Source organism: Lissotriton vulgaris, chromosome 4_1 (genome assembly GCF_964263255.1).
Source record: "Lissotriton vulgaris chromosome 4_1, aLisVul1.2, whole genome shotgun sequence".
Lineage (NCBI taxonomy): Eukaryota > Metazoa > Chordata > Amphibia > Caudata > Salamandridae > Lissotriton > Lissotriton vulgaris.
In genome coordinates, this window is record NC_141691.1 from 730,259,712 (window position 1) to 730,277,799 (window position 18,088).

Here is an 18,088-nt window from a genome sequence, read left to right on the forward strand (position 1 = left end):
AGCATCTTGGCATGATCAAGATTGACAACAAGCTAGTGACCCACTTCTGCTGACCCCAGATGGAAGTTAGGATGGAGTCCTGGAAAGTAACATTAACTCTTTCTGTTTGATTTGCCTGACGAGTGGCAAGTCAGGAGGAAAGTGTAAGACCTCTCTTATTACGCTGCCAGTGGTGGTAACACCCTTTGAGAGGTTGGGGCTGGACATTGTCAGACTCCTAGACTCTAAGACATCTCATTGAACAAGTTATTTCTAATGGTGAATCACTGTATGAAATATCCTAGACACAACACCACAGTGGACTGAGGTTGTGTCAAACGGGGGGGAACTTCATATCAGCCTTTATGAATGCGATGTGGGATGAAAATTGGGTTACCTATAAATTCTCCATGCCTTATCAGCCTCAGACCAACAGGCCTGGTGCGAGCTTCAGCAACATCCTTACAGGTATGATTATGGGGCTGAAAGAGCCTTTTATATTAAAAAATTGTGAACATCAGGTTACCATGCTTTTGGTTGCATATAGGTAGGTTGCACAGTTTAGATATGACTTTAATTGACATTATATTTTGGCATACTGTCAGAGGTCCCTTGAGTTTTATGGGTGAAAGTTGAAAAATTATTCAAAGAAGTCTACATAGGATGTGGTGGAGTATGCAATGCTCTAAAATTCACAATGGGCCAGTACATTAAAAAGTCCAAAAGGAAATCGGAGGCCAGTTAAGAGCTGACCAAACAATTGTATGATCAGAAGCCAGAAGGCACCTATGATTGAGTACTAACTTGGACATAAGATGTGGGTGGTAGAGCCAGTGGAGCCATGTTTACTCCATGAACCTCAACAGGCAGGATTTTATAGTATGTCCTATTCTGAGCTATATTTGCTGCAGGAAACAGATCTTTTTCAGCCCATCTACGAGAAGGTGTCCAGCCTTGTGTCACACCACATTGCTGTGTCTCCAATCCTTGCACTACTGGAGGCCTTCAAGCTCCAAAAAGAGTCAAAGGTGTCTTTTTTTGTATAATGAAGTAGCATCATTGCCAGAAATCTGCCCCACTTACAGTTTATTTTTTTTCATTCTAGGTTGAAACTGACAGTGAGATGCTGGAAAAATCAGCAGGATATCTGGAAGCTTTTGATAACATAAGGCAGGCCATGTAGTCTTGATACAGTCAGACCCCAAAGCTTTAGATTACACAAGAGGAAACCAGTGCACATTCTTTAGTCCTCCTTTCTTCCACTCATTGAGTAGATAATGAACATATGAAATTTCAACAACAAACAAACCTAAGCTTTGGCAATAGGTTTTCACTTAATCATGACACCTAGGCAATATTGAACTGTTTGTGTTTATTCTATCATGTTTTATGAGGAATTGAGTCCTACCCACAAAACTTTGTTTCGGTGTATGCAGGCCCCATGTCACTGTTCTAAATGCTGTTTTAATGTTATGGTGGGAAGAACATTGCAGAACACTGTTATCTTCTACTTGAGAATGCTCTCCGATGCTCAGTCCATCTTGCCCCACCACCAATAGTGTGAGTAAAGAAGGTCAGAGGTAATTGGTGACAACTGTCTTGAATTACAATGTCATCAAAAGACTTCAATACTATGGTTCAACGAGAATCCAGCAGCTTGCAATGAAATGGAGAAGTTTGGCAAATCCCACCCGCATCAGGGGGTTAGAGTGCTTTCAATCTAGCTTGCGCTATCACTGAGAGGCGCTCTCACAGTGCAGAGTGGTACACTGAATACTTTATGAGAAACTAGTGCCAGTATTTAGATATTCACTATTCCACTCTGAATAGCAGCACTGTCAGATGCTGAGGATGTGTGAGGGCTGCACATATATTGCCCCCACCAACACTGGGTGGGGCCTTGGAAAGTGTGATGGGGAGGTTGGATGAAACCCATCAAATGGCCCTCAGACACCTGGGCTAGGCTGTAGGTTTGCCAGGATTGTATGGGGTATATCACATTCTGTCCACAAAGCCAGGTCAGTGAGATAAAAACATGGTAGTTGAGGTGTGTAAGCTCATAGCTGTTCGACAATGCTAGAAGCAGGTAGAATCCAACCATCTCCTGGTCCCAGGCATGCCAGGGTTGTGGGTGAAGCTAGTTGATCTGCCCTCTGCAAACTCTTCCAGGGTGCTCTTTTATGACTGAAGATGGTGTAAAGGGGAGTTGGAAGAAGGGCTATGTGGGACCGAGCAAGTTTTGGCCTTGGTTGAACCCCACATATTTTTTTTATCTTTTTATGCTCTTTTATCTTTTCTTTCATTCATGAGTTACACAACTCAAGAGAGTCTTTTCTCTTTGTTAAAAAAGGCTTAGGGAAAAGAGCAGAGGTTTCATTTTATTTACATTTTCAAAAGCAATGTCATCAGAATTCCTTTAAAGTGCACAGACAATGGAATGAAAATGCTTTAGAAATGTTCGACAGAGCTTCCACCCCTAGTGTACCCTAGTTATTCCTTGGGGTGCAGGGTGCTCAATGAACGTCCATGTGCTTCCAATAATTTTTTTCCCGACACTGGGATTAAGGCATCGTTTGTGAGCCCTATCTTTCACAAAATTGATACTTTGTCTATCTTTGCATTCTTTCACTAGTTGGAATTCGTGCATCCTGAAATGGTGGCTGAGATTATCTCCTCAATCAAGATCATTTACCAATTTAGAAATAAAATAGTCAAGGATGTTTCAGATCCCTGTCAATATACACTAAAATGAACCCTTCTGAGCACACCTGATAACATTTTGTACTGTATATATATCTCAAAAACGATTAAATGGACTTACATAAAATCATAAAAAATGCCTATTCCAAGTACAGTTTTATATTCATGGCATGTGTAGAGTAATTCTGTTCAGCGTGTTTCGCTGTAGCAAGTGCGAAACCTCCTATGCTATTTAAAATAGGAAATGCTACTTCTAGTCTTTTAATGATATTTCACCCACTCTTGACTGATTCGAACAACAGTTGAGATGAAGAAACTTCGATTGATGCATTAAAAAATGACTTTTTCATTCAGATTTGTCAAATAGCTCCCAAGTAAAAGCAAATATGAAAAACCTTTTACTATGGAAAGTTGCAGCTGAACCATAGCTACAGAATTACAGCAGTTTCCCAGAGACCTATTGTAGGACTTGGCCCTTTTCCCAGAAATGTTTCGCTTTTTATTCCTTTAATTTAGGGTGACCCCTATTGTAACAAAAGTGTATAGGCCTTGTGTAATGGAGAAAGCCCTGTGTAATGTTAAACTAATGTTAAGGTGCAGGTGATTTCTTCCCCTAACATGGCTGCCACTGACCCCTGCTACTGCAGTGCGGTCTTTGTGGGCGCATTCTAGTAGCCAGGAGCTGGCTGGAACCCTCAAACAGTGTATCAACTACCAGCCTGCCAGCCTGCCCTTAGCCAGAATGGTGGAACCTCCTAGAACCTCCTGGAACCTTCTGGAACAGGTGAGGTGACCCCAACTGCCACTGCCAACTGTCAATTGGCACTATATAAGGAAAGGGAGGGAAACTTTCCTGTCAGATTGAGTGAGCACAGACCTAGGGAAGAACCTACGCAGGAGTTTTAGGCAGCGGGCCTAGTTAGGGTCCTGTGATACCGGGAGTGACAGGGCTTAGGTGTTGCCTTCAAAGTGTTGAGGAATCCTGAACTTACCCCCTGATCTGGCCCGGCGGAAGGGGAACCCAGAGTCCACCTGAGGAGACCGGCTGAAGAGATTTGATACGGGCCATCCACTCCAACCCCCCCCACTTTAAGGAATCAAGAGATGGTATTTACAAGGGCGCAATGAACATAAAGCGCCGAGAAGAAACCAAATCACCACAGGACTATTGAGAAATCAACCAGGTATTGGCGCTGTGTCGCTCCCCGCGCTCCCAGACGCCACCTGGGACCCCTGTTGCTGGCTTGCCACTGTTGTGTGGCCTGTCCTGTTGGTCCTGCTGATCTGATTCCAACTTATGTGAACTGTCTGCTGGCTAAGCGCTCTCATTCCCTAGCGCTAGCACCCTGAACTACCTGTCCGGCTGGCACTGCTCTAATTCAAATAATCTACCTGAAGAGTACCTGCCCTGCCTACCCAGCACTCCCCTACTGAGCCCCTGTGAGAAGATCTGAGGTGCTGAAGACTAATATGCCCTAAGCAGCGCTGTGAGTCTGCTGTCTGCTCCCCAGCGCTGTAAACTGTGAAGCGCTAGGGACTGTGATCTGTATAAGCTGCTGAAGTGCCCCTGAGGCGCTGTACTCCCCGAGCGCTACTGCCTGGACTGTTCCTGCGCCCCGTGTGCGCGAGCTAAAGCACTGACATTATTGCCTTAGAAGCGCCGCCTGTGAGGAGCGCTGGGATCCTAAAGACAAGTGCTGTCCGTGAAGCGCTTTGGCGGAAACTGCCCCCCCTGCAGCGCTTTGAAGTCCGAGTGTAAGCTGACAAGGCGACTCACCGCTGCAGCCCGGAAGGCTCCTTGGCCCCTGCTCCTGCCGTGTTTAACCCCCTCGGCGGTCCCCGGGACCAGGAGAGGGCTGCCGCATCGTGTCCAGAGGCCGCCCTAGGTCCGGCGAAGCAGAGTCCTGTGCCCGCGGCTCCAGCGCCGTCAACTGTGCCCCCGTGGCGGCCCTCGGTGTCAGGAGAGGGCCGCCGGAATCTTCAAAAGGCCGCATTAGGCCTACCCAAAACCTTACCCCCGCATCACGTGACGGGGGTGCGCCGTGTCTTCGGCCGCAGCCCCGCCCCTTGCCGCGCAGCGATTGGCTGTCAGTGACACACCTCCTGAGAGGGCCGAGCACAGAACCGGAAATGCCCTCGGACCGGAGGGAGGCCAGGGAAGAGCGCCGTAGCAGCGTGGGCCTCCCCTGACCGGCCCACCATACCTGGGGCTTGTCCATCATCAGCGCGAAGCCTCCACTACTGAATCGGAGGCTCCGCAATAGCCCTACCATCACCGGCTCTGCAGAAGGTGACTGCATCCTGGAGCGGGATGGGCTCCGAGGAGAGCAGAGCCCCGCCCCCTCCTGAAACTCTACGGAAACCTCCGCAAGGGCTCCCCGAGGAGCCGAAGAGTAAGGTAACTCCCGGAGTGGGGGTTGGAGGGACTGAGACAGCCCCCACCCACCCCCCCTCCTGGAGAGACTGTAGTTGGGCCCTGTTGGCCCTGATTAAGCCCATAAAAGCACCTGAACTGGGCCTGGACCTATTTAAGAATTAACCCCTGCCTGGGAGTAAAGTTAAGTGTTCATTTTGGCATTATACCGGGTTAGTGCTGGCTAATGCACGGGTTATGTTTGATCCCAGGGTTATTCTTCATGCAATATCTCATGGCTGCACTGTTAGTCCTGATGCAATGTATCTTTCTGATGAATTGGTTATTGATGCTACAGCGATTAATAACTTGCTCCCTTTGTTCACATAAAGAAATGTTGACCCCCAGTTATATGCAAAGGTTATCCTGGCCTAATGAAATGTGGGTTTTTGCATAATGACATGTTGCCTGATCTTTAAGGAAGTGTTCTACATTCCGGCCTAATGCCATGGTTATTCGGACCCAATGGGATGTCTACCTAATGGGATGTTTACCTAAGGGGATGTCCATTCTTGCTACATAAAATGTTTTCCCTTACATGAGGAAATGCTGATCTGTGCAAAAGGAAATGTTTAGTCCTGTTTAGTTCTGCAATCCTGGAGGGCCTATAGATGACTATTGAAAGGGGTGTCCCAATCTACTGGTAGGGTTTACCCTGGTTAACTAACTGATCTACATGTAACGAAAGATTATCCTTACCTGAGGAGATGGGTAATTCTGTCCTAACAAAATGTTTTATCTATGACTAAGGGAAGGCTCACCCTTGCTTGGTGAGAAGTCAAATTGAAGCCCTTTGTTATCCCCTGAGGTAAATGGTTACTGTGGCTAAAGGAATGTTATTATCACTGCCTGATTCCTCCAATGTTCTATCTGGACTACAGAAATGTTTTATAACTAATGAAATGTGTAGCCCTAATCTAGGAAAGGCTTATTCCTACTGGGAGTGATTCCTAAAATGGTTATTCCTGATTAAGGAGAGGGTTATACCTGCACAAGGGGTTGTTTATTCTTAATGAGATGTTTACTCCCATTTAGTGCCACAATTCCTGAAAGCCTACAGTTACCTATTCACATGTTTACTGCTGTATAGCGGAACGTTATTTCTGTCCTGATTGGAACAATGAAATGTACTATTGAAATGTTGGTTCTATCCAAATGAGCCGCTTATCCTTGGCTAAGTGCCTGGTTATTTTTCCTGAAAGGGTTTAAGGAAATGTTCACCCTTGCTGGGTGAGAAGTGGATAAAATACTTGCAGAACCAATAAGATGTAATGTTGTTTGGTTGCCTTTGTGATGTATTCCTTACAGGTGCTGATAAGAAGCAAGGCTGAGGTCAGGCCTGTGGTTATTTATTACTTAATATTTAATATTTATCTTATATTGCATATTTATTTATTTAGTCTCCATTGCCAAGTGTTGAAACATATGTAATTTGAAGAAAAACTAATAAGTAATTGATACTGTAATTTTTGATTACCTTGACTCTGCTCTATATAAAAGTTATCTAATTTTTATACAAACTAACTGGAGTGGTGTCACTCATTGCGTGCCCAGTTTACTGTCTCAGTGGTCGCGTGTGCTGTATGGTCGCTTTACACATAAGCTTTCGGATGCCTACCCGCTAGTGCCATGCTACCCTCGGGGAGCTGGTGACCCCAGTTCCAACACCTATATATTATGCAAAAGGAGCTCCTTGTGGCCACACTCACAACTGGACTGGCATTCACCAACAGTCTGCATCTGTGAGCTTTAACTAAAACCAGACTCAGAGAAGCCCCCCAAATTATTTTGGTCAATGTGGTCCATCTTTGAACTGTTTTATTTTTATTTTCCCCAGACACGTCTTTTGCTCTTCATGAGCTCCTCGGTTAAGCATAGCAAGAACTGAGTACCAACCATGTTTGCAGCATAACATTTAAAGACCACTATCTTCTTAACTATTCAACAAACAGCATGTTATTGCAAGGATCATCCCCTTTTTACGTGACCCATTGATCCCAGGAACCATTTTGTGCAAAACAACCTTGGCTGCATTCAAAACAGGGCTGTCATGCTACAATAGTGTGCAGCTGTGAGTTTCAAGTAAAACCAGACTCAGTAGAACTCCCAATGCATTCTGGTCAGCGTGTTCCATATTGGCAAAGGTACAGTCCTTTAAATGGAGCAAAGCTTGATTACTGTTCTTTCAAATAGTTTACTTTTCTTAGCCCCAGACACGCCTTTCACTCTTCCTGCTGCTTCGCTGAAGAGCTCATGAAGAGCGAAAAACATGTCTGGGACTGAGAATAATGACATATTTGTGCTTGCCATTGTGTAGTTATAGATAGGTCCTAGCTTTTATAGGAAGATACCTTTTTTGTTTTTGCTAATAACTTTGGCGCTGTTTGATGAATCTACTCGAACATTAAAAAAAAAAAGGTCATCCACCTCCGCTCTTTCCGGGAAAGATGTGTGCTTTTCTCTTAAGTGCAGGCCAAAAAAAACAGAGGGAATGTCCCAAAATAATGATCTCCCATGTTAAGTCCCCTAGGAAAGTTTGCTCTCTGATCCAGAAAATGTGACTGAACAGAAAAAAAGTTAGAACTTCACTCAAAGTATGTTTTTGGGATTTTGTATAAATACGTTCAGCCGTTTTGAGAAATTTGCATTTAAGGAAGAGCTCTGTTTGGGCTTGAAGGTGTTAAATAAATTCAGATAAATCAAGACGTTTGATCCAGTGGGAGGCCCATGGTGCCAAAAAAGTTTCAAAAATAGGTTCCTCTGATAGGCTGAGGGATTTCTTTTCCCTTTTCAGTACTGAAGGACCGGACCCCGTGTATGGGCATCAGCAGACGGTTGGAGGCCACAGACAACCCCCGCTGCACATGGCCAAAAGCTGAATACAGTGGAGGTTGACCAACATTGGCTGTTTGTCACAGCGGGTGGCTACAGGTCAAGTCTTGCTGCCAACCCCACTGTGCACTGCAGAGGGCTGTGTGAAGGGGGGGTTGGACAACTACAGCAGGGTTAGCCGGTGCTAGGATGTGCCCCAACCGACCACTGCACATGGTTGTGCCCAGCAGTGAGTTGGGCACAGGACCTTTTGGGAAGCTAAACCTTGTGACCTACCCCCTGATGCGCATGGCTGAAGGATGTATGTAGCAGGAGAGTTGGCTGCAAATGATTTTTTTTTTAAATCACTGGAAAAAAATGGTTATTGTGACTTTTCAGCTAGGTATGGTAAAAAGATTTTAGCTTACATTGGAAAACCCTGGAAATCCATTAACAAAAACAAATGTTAGAGTGATGTTATAGTTAGGTGTTGAAATAATATAACAACTAATTTAAAAAAAAAACAATCCCAAAAATTCATCAGTTATGAATTACTGAGCAAGCTATCTATAACTTGTGAACCCGCCATGCACTACTTATAACTTCACACATTACATCACCCATGACATGTTAAATGACATCATTGATGTATCCCACAAGACTTCACGGATGACATCATACAAAAAATTTGTTCGCACAGGCTCATAAAATCTAAAACTACACCCTTCCTCTCAGGACTCACTCTCCTCAACAGCGCCATGAAACCGCCTGGTGTACAAGTGCTCAATACTTTTAAATTCAAATTCAAATTCAAATTCAAATTCATACACTCATTGTGACACTGTCCTATAGATTTTATGGACTTGAAGTAATTCCACATTGAACACCGGTGGAGATGTTTCTATTCACCTGGGGTAATGTGACTTGCCTCTTAAAGACTTCACGTAGCTCGCAGTTTCAAATCATGACATTGACAGATAAATACTTGCTACTGAAAGGGCACCTTTTGTCAGGCCCTATGGACAGCACTTCGTAGTTAAGTAAAATACACTGCACACATTCCTGAGATAGGTACAATGTCATACAACCTTAGAGCCATGCTTACACCATCAATGTGAAATAAACCACCTCTAAGAGGGACACCCCTACATTTTACATTATTGAACAACCAGCAAATCTTCAAATTCTTCTGTGAAGTTCAGGAAAGAAGTATCCACATCTTATAAACGTCCTCTCTGCATAGAATGTGCCTACAACACTGTATTATAGTTGTTTAATATGGACATGTGCCCAGACATCCAATGGTGGATAACCTATGGCCAACGGAAGACTTGGCCTTTCTCACAGATCTTTTGTAACAGGTTTTGGCTTTAAGCCTCAATCTACTTTCAAACATACCTCTAGAACCCACATCAGGTCCTCTCAGCCTTTACCTTGTTTATCTTGCACCCCAAACTTTAGTGATTTGTATACTGTGCAACATTTACTTTTCAGCATGCAAATCACACTTGCATGCAAGACTTACTCTAGTTCTCTTCTATGGACCCACAAATGTATACTCAGTAACTGTGGAGTGATGTGGCTCACTGGTCAGAGGCGGCAGACCCGGGAGCAGAGAACGGCCCGGGACCAGGGTTCGATTCCCAACGCGGCAGGGTCGTGGACCAGGGTCAACGAACTCGATAATTCTCACCTCGGTGCCTACTCTAACCAGGGATCACACTCGGCAACTCTGGGAATTAGGCTTACCTCATCTCTACAATGGCCCGCCGGGGATGCCTGGTTTCACCTTGGAGATACCCAGAAGGGACCATCTCACAGGGAAAGTTAGGACGGGTTCCTTAGCGCCAGGACGCTCCCGGGCAACATTGCGCTTTGCAAGTCCCACACATTTACATTTTTATAGTAACTCTATGATGTATAGGACTATGGTGTTATCAGTGATGCCATCAATGCTGTCATTTGAGATGTCATCAGTGATGTCCTCAATGATGTCAATCAAAATTTCCAGAGTCATGTAATATGTGAGGTTATAGTCAGTGTATTGCGGGCACAAGTTATAGTTAATTTAGTGAACTATAAATAGTGAATTTGAGAGTTTCTTGTGTTTTAGGGAGCTGTTAAGTGACTGAGTAGATGGTTAGGTTGAGTATACAGATTTTAAAAGGGGATGCTGTACCTATGTAGGTATCTTTCTCTTTAACTAATTTTAGCCCCTTTAAAAAAACATTATGCCTCAAATTACTAAAAATCCACACCTCTCCTCACACGTTTAACCTTCTGGTGTCATGCCTGCATTAACATCTCAATGCTAATTTACTTCAGTCTGCTCATCAGGAAAGACTTAAAATTCATCAGCTCTTATAGCAACAAAATGGTGTTCACTAGTGCCTTACTTATGTCTTGAATACAAAATGTTAGTGCTATAATTGTTCATTTAAACTCTGTGGTGTTCCTGCAGTGATTATTAGGAGTTAACTGCCCACTGCTGCAGGTGGTGGAAGTACATGTTTGACTCTGCATGTCAGAATGTTTTACTGAAATTGATGAGGAAGATATTTCAGGATTCATTGAAAATGTGGCCTCTTTTTAGGTTTGTAGAGCTAACCATAATAGAGAAGTTGCAAATAATCTGATTGTTTTGGCAGAAATGTGTGTCCTGTTCTATGAAGGAAATACAGGTATTTCATTCCTTAGCATGTACATTGGTATGTGTGTGTACATACTTCAAAGCTATGAATATAGCGGATCACCAAGTTACTTAAAGTCTTCCCCTTCATTTGAAAACAGCAAGGTATGTTTGCTTGTCTAATTAAGATGGTGTGGTAAAGAAGTTTTTTTCCTACACGTTGATTTTCTAAAAAATATAATTTCCCGTATTTTCATCTTTACTCTCTGGTTTCCAACAGGCACTGAAGAAGAGAGGCTGGCTCTGGATACCGCCCTGATGTATGGTGTTAAAAAAGAAACTTTGCAAGAAATCCCAGTCCCGGGGCCACACGCTGAAATGGACTTTCAGGTGGAAAATGTGGTCCTAGGAAGCGACTTGAAAGCCATCATCACTTTCATAAACCGAAGTCCGAACCAATACACTGTGACGGCTCACCTCAACGGGAACATTGTGTTTTACACTGGGGTCCCAAAATCTGAATTCAAGAACAAGACCCTTGAAGTGACGCTGGACCCTTATAAGTGTAAGCCTTCAAAAGTGTTAAGACAATCACGCTGTTTGATTTCGCATATAGCTTTCCAAAAATGCAAAACAATATCTTTATCCTCACAGGCTCAGTCAGGGAGCAAGACACCAATTTATTAAAAAAAATCTTTGAAAATGTGTGAGTTACTATTGATTTAATTGGTAGTAAGTCACATCTACTCATGGAGACAGGGTTTATGTATTGGGCTCTCGGCTGTTACATCAAGTGTGTCCCTGACTAGTCCTCAAGGACTACATGCACAACCGATTTTTGCAAAAGCCACTTGACCAGTGGTTACCTTATGGGAGCTGTCGGCTGCCATTTCAATCAGGGGCGAGGGTGATGGTTGAGTTGAGTGGGTATCACAGGACCCTGGCCCACTTACCTGCACTCCTGGCCCATAGGTGCACTCTGAGGAAGGGACAATGCCATTCTGACACACCCTTTATTCAGCGCTTCAAAGAGACCCTTGTTTACCATCCATAATCATTGAACCGTGAGTAGTGGGATAAATGGCGGCTCCCGTACAAAATGCTTGTCGAGCAAAGTTAATGAATTATAATTGGCAGTTTAACTTGTACAGATTTTTTCATTGTCATGGCCCCAGCTGTCATCTAAGAGTATTACTCTGAAGGTGCTCTTTTGGGCCCTCACTATAACATTTGTTTGCCCTTAGATTTCCCATTACTAGATTCCCAGTCTTTTCAGAGGAGGGTTGAGCAACAGTGTTTATCATTTTTTTAAGGTATAACATGTGGAAATCAATCTTACTGTGACGATGTCCACATGTTTTTCACCGGTTTCCCACTCTGAAACTTGAAGCAAGTGAAATCTCCTGGTGGAATAGCACTGAGCAGTGGTGATCTCACTGAACTCATAAATCCAATGGGCCCTGATGTTACTGGGCCCATCAGAATGAACAGGACACTATTAAAGTAGGCCCTAGTAGTTGTCTTCTTGTCTACTCCCACAGCTTAAAGGCACTGCCACGCCCTTAGATTTCCATCTCTACTTGCAAGCACTGCTTTCATCCAGAAGTAAATGACCCTTCTTCTTCCGCAGCTATGTCATATGTCCTGCAGTATAAGAGTCCTACATATCTAGGTTTTCAAGGCGAGATCAAGCAAGCAATGGTCACCTGCTTCTCTACCAGGGTTGCCTAGTTTCCTTTGGTTTTATTTATGTATTTATCTACGGTCCTGGGAGTGTATAATTTTTTGGGTGTCTGGACATCAGTGACAACTACATCTGAGAACTAGGGATATTCATATTTAAAAAGAATTGGCTTAGGGCAGCACCACAAGTCATTTTGCTGCACTGCCCTACATCAATCTGAAAGGGCAGGAATGCACTGTATTTACATCCTGTCGTTGCAGCCAGTGCAGTCGCACAATTGCACCCTTGCACCACAGTGCAAAGGTGTATGGGTTGTTGGCATGATTGTTTATGTGCAGTAAGGGACACCCTCCTGCACAAAAACAATAATTGGAGGTGTATTCCTCTTTCTATGTGTGCTGCAGAATGCAACACACAAGAAAAGAGGAAAAAACGAGGCAAAATAATGTTATTTCTCCTTGTTATGCCGCCCTTGGGGAGGCGCACGGTTTTAACACATTCCCAGATTTAAGACATGTTGTATGTCTGGAAATGTGTCAAAACCTATTTGGCATGCCTCCCAAATGCAGTGTGAGGCAACACAGCGACTTGTGCTGTGCTGCCTTACTCCATATCTACAAGGCCATGAAAAGCCACGCAGGGTGGCTTACGTGGCCTCATAGACATGGCTGAGCCCTGTGCACCACCGGAATGCCGCAAAAAGTGACGTTCCGGTGGTGCACAGGGTTTGTAAATAAGCACCCAGTCCTACATTTAGTGCGGTCTGATGTGTGTAGACTTGCTTAGAGAGTCAGACCTCAGAGGCATGAGATCATCTGTATTGGCCCAGTGGTGCCATCTGTGCCAGAAAAGTTAGCAGTAAATCCCTGCATGAACCAATTATTTATTAGGATTTTTGTTAAGTGCTACCAATAGGGGGTCCCACAGTGCTGAAGTAGCGGAATCCAATGGTTATGCTGGAGGCAACAGATATAGTCATATGTCCCAAACAGGCCTTCTGTTATGATGCTTTATAGTAGTCCCATTATTGAAAAAGACTTCCACAGCCCAGGTGTAAAGGGCAGGATGGTTTTAGGAGCCTGGTCGCTAACACTAGGATAAAGCTTCAGTTTGCTATCACTGGGATACCTGGATTATGAAAATACCAGAATGAAAAGGTGCATCTTGGGGTTTTCCTGAACTTGAGGTACACCTTCTCAAGTCTCAGGTGAATGGGTAGCAATTTCCAGAGAAACGATTTCTAGTAAATAAAAGAACAATCACGTATCTTTCAAATCTGAATAGTTGAGGTGGCAGAAGAAAAAGAAGGAAAAAACCCACAACACGTCCTTAAGACACGGTGGTGCCCTACAGGGACCCAGATGGACTTAAGGTGGGAAATGAGGGCGTTTGAGGGGTTCATTTTGCACAGGATTGACAGAGAAAGATTCCGTTTACAAACTGGACTGTAAGTTTTATCGATGCCTTTTTGAGAAAGGAGGAGATATATTTATTTGACGATCATTTTCTACAATGAGCCTGTGAATTAAACACATTCTGTTTTGCTGGCGGAACATCTCTGTAATCACGGAGGAGTAATATATGTGATCAGCGCTTTGCACAAGAATGATAAAGTTCCATACCTATCCAGGTTTGGGGTTGTGGACTACAATTTCAGGAATTGACATAATCTATGTACATTTTGTACAATAAATTGGCCTTTCTAACGTTAATCGTATATTTCCAGTACTTGAATATTAGGGGTGGTGCACAGTTATCTTTCCATACTTGATTTGTAAATATTATTGCCACTTCTGTACAGAGTTCTATTATTTAGAACTTTCTTTTACAGAAAAGTTAAAAAGAAAAATTGTAAATGTCTGCCTATTTTATTGGAGGGTTTCTAATTAGTTAGTTTGGAAACTATTTAGAATTATTTTTAGCAGGAACACTGGTGGGCAGTGGTATTCTTTTTGGTGATTACTGGAGAATACTGGGGAAACCCATTTGGAAATCATCACAATACATCCATCTTCTGCATGTTTTTTTTGTGCTGAAATTGTTTATTAAGAAAATTTCAAATAAATCACAAATGCAGATACATACACAGAGGAAGAAATGGAACACAGTATAAATGAGGAAACCATTCATAAAATATAACAAAGGAGGCATAAAACAACACATCCTCTAGTATTCATAAGGCAAAATTTGGGGTAAAAAAAAGGAAAAGAAAAGAAAGAGAGGAGAAAGGAAGAAGAAAAAGAAAGAAAAAGAAAGAGAAAAGGAGCCCCAGAGTAAAAAACTAGTTGTGTAGAGAGATGGAAGCAAGAAGAATGATAAGAAGCGGAAAAGAGAGAAGGAAGAGAGAGTAAGCATGTTACAAGGAAGGTGAAATTAAGAAGGAAGAGTAGTCGTAGAAGAAGAAGAAGTAGAGACAGAGTCATCATCCACTGTGGTTTCCAGGAATGGGGACCATACTTGAAGAAAAATGGAAGCTTGGTCCTGTAGACTATAGATTATACGTTCATAAGATGCTGTTTGTATCATTGCCACCAACCTCTCCTCCTGAGAAGGAGGTAAGGAAGACTTCCAATGACGCAATATACACATTTTTGCCGTGGCTAAAGCAGTATGGAGGAGTAGGGTCTGTGGTTTAGTAAACTTGGAAAGGCCATGAAAGTCATGTAAAATTATATTTGCAGAGGTAAAGGGTAGGGGCAATGACATAGAATGAGCCAAAGTGTTTCGTACAAAAAGCCAAAATGATCTGGTACGAGGGCACTCACATATAATGTGCGTTATATCACAGCCGGAAGCAGAACATCTCCAACACAAGGAATGCGAAAGTAGCTTAGCATGATGTAATTTGACCGGAGACCAGTGCCATTCATGGAGAATTTTAATAATACAAAATTTAAGGCGAGCACCCGTATGTAATCCTTCCAAAATGAGATCCCATTGAGTATCTGAGCATGTCACAGAGAGGCGTGTTTGCCATTTCAATTGAAGAGCTTTCGAAAGGGGTTGAAAACATAGAGGGTGCAGGAAAGTTCCCCCCCTCCGCCTCCATTTTGTTTATTTGTTGTGCTCGCCGTCCTCGTGTGCCCGCCCCGCCTCCCAGCTGAGACGCCCTCGCCCCTCCCCCTCCACTATCCATATATGACAGTTGTTCCCGCGCGCAGCGTCCACGCGCAGCGATCGCGCCCAACCCGCGCCGAAGGTGCGCCAAAGGTAAGCCCGTCTACGCCCGTCCGTGCCTGGACCGCGCCCAGCGCCAGACCCCCTGCCCCTCGCGCTGCCCAGCCCCCCCGCGTTACCTACGATGCCGCCACCCTCCTAGCCCTTAACCCCGGTCGCGCCCCCAACTGCGTCCAAGAGGCTCCTGGACGCACCCATGGACCGTTCTCCTGCCTCTCCTGCAAATTTAGCGGCACCGACAACATCTCCGCTGCGACCACAACACAGATCCCCGACCCCAACCACCTAGAATGCATCCTTCTCAACACCCGCTCGGTCCACAGGCACGCCATTGACCTTTGGAACCTACTAGACACCATCTCTCCCGACGTCGCCTTCCTAACGGAAACATGGATGAACGCCTCCTCCGCCCCTGACATCGCCATCGCTATCCCTGATGACTATAAGATCACACGCAAGGACCGCACCGACCAGACAGGAGGAGGAATCGCTATCGTCCATAAGAAATCAATCCGCATCTCAACCAGCTCTGACGCCAACCTCGCTAACCCCGAACACCTTCACTTCCAGATCCACATCGACCCCAAAACCACACTCCGAGGCACCCTCCTCTACAGACCACCAGGACCCCGCGCAAAATTCAGTGAAGACATCACGGACTTCATCACCCCACACGCGCTCCCCTCCAAAGACTACATCCTTCTGGGAGACCTCAACTTCCACCTTGAAAAGATCAACGACCGCAACACCGCCACCCTCTTGGACAACCTCGCCAACCTCGGACTTAAACAACTGGTCACTTCCCCCACCCACATCGCAGGTCACACACTCGACCCTATCTTCACCTCCAGCAATCATGTCGCCTTCAGCCACACTACGGATCTCCTCTGGACTGACCACAGCTGCGTTCACTTCACCTACAACAAGCCGAAACCCATCATCCACCTCCAAGCAACTCTACAAAGAAACTGGAACAAAATCACCACGGAGCAGATCTCCACATCGCTCCTTCAAACCTCCCCAGCCCTCTCTTCTAACGCCAACGAAGCCGCCTCCAACCTCACCCTTTGGTTATCCAACACCGCCGACACCTTAGCACCACTGAAAAAACGTCAACACAAACTTAGCATCAAGAAGGCCTCATGGTTCAACGATGACCTCAAGAAGTCCAAGAAACTGTGCCGCTCCCTTGAAAAGGCCTGGAAAAAAGACCGATCCACCTGCACCAAGGACGCCTTCAAAAGCGCCATCCGTACTCACCACCAACTGATCCGAAAAGCCAAGAAAACAGCATTCAAGGATCGACTTGACAACAACGCCCACAACAGCAAGGAACTTTTCAACATCGTCAAGGAATTTTCCAACCCCTCGGCCAACTCCAACGACATCACCCCCTCTCAAACCCTCTGCGATTCCCTAGCCTCTTTTTTCCACAACAAGATTGCTGACATCCACAACAGCTTTGACAACCAACCCGGAAGCCAACCCTCCCTACCATCAGCTGACCATCTTCCCCTCGTTAACACCCTTAATGCCTGGAACCCAATCTCCACTGAGGACACCATCCGCCTGATGAATTCCATCCACTCTGGATCCCCCACAGACCCATGCCCTCACCACATTTTCAACAAAGCAGACTCCATCATAGCTCCGCACCTCCGAGACGTCATCAACTGCTCCTTCAACTCCGCTACCTTCCCAGAAGACTGGAAACACGCTGAACTCACCGCCCTTCTGAAAAAACCAACAGCAGACCCCACCGAACTCAAAAACTACCGCCCCATCTCGCTTCTTCCATTCCCGGCCAAAGTCATCGAGAAAGCTGTCAACAACCAGCTCGCCGCCTTCCTCGAAGCCAACAAATCACTCGACCCCTCACAATCTGGCTTCCGATCCAAACACAGCACTGAGACCGCCCTCATCGCAGCAACAGACGACATTCGAACTCTACTGGACAATGGAGACACAGTCGCCCTCATCCTCCTCGACCTCTCTGCAGCCTTCGACACAGTCTGCCACAGCACCCTTTTACAACGCCTCAGAAACATCGGAATCCAAGGTAAGGCACTGGAATGGATCACCTCGTTCCTCACCGGAAGAACCCAGAGAGTCCGCCTCCCACCATTCAAGTCCGAGGCCTCTGAAATCATCTGCGGCGTACCACAAGGATCCTCACTCAGTCCCACCCTCTTCAACGTATACATGAGCCCCCTCGCGGCCATCGCCCGCCAACACAACCTCAACATCATCTCTTACGCGGACGACACTCAACTGATCCTATCTCTCACCAATGACCCCAGCACCGCCAAAACTAACCTACACGAAGGAATGAAAGAAGTCGCCGAATGGATGAAACAAAGCCGTCTGAAACTGAACTCAGACAAAACAGAAGTCCTCATCTTAGGTAAATCCCCCTCTGCATGGGACGACTCCTGGTGGCCGGAAGCCCTCGGAAACGCACCCATCCCGACAGACCACGCACGGAACCTTGGCGTCATCCTGGATTCTTCACTCTCAATGAACAGACAAGTCAGCGCCGTATCCTCTTCCTGCTTTAACATTCTTCGCATGCTCAGAAAAACATTTCGCTGGATCCCCTCCGAAACAAGGAAAACAGGCACCCACGCTCTAGTCACGAGCCGACTGGACTACGGAAACACCCTCTACGCAGGCACCACCGCTAAACTCCAGAAGA

General features: G+C 45.2%; 1 protein-coding gene across 1 annotated transcript in view; it reads left to right on the top strand.

Annotated features, from left to right (window-relative positions):
- Nucleotides 1-18,088, top strand: part of F13A1 (coagulation factor XIII A chain) — a 518,463-nt gene that overhangs the window by 431,338 nt on the left and 69,037 nt on the right. Inside the window, exon 12 of the mRNA XM_086965028.1 lies at nt 10,813-11,097. Within this exon, the coding sequence (XP_086821154.1) occupies nt 10,813-11,097 (285 nt within the window). The remainder of the gene's footprint in view (nt 1-10,812; nt 11,098-18,088) is intronic.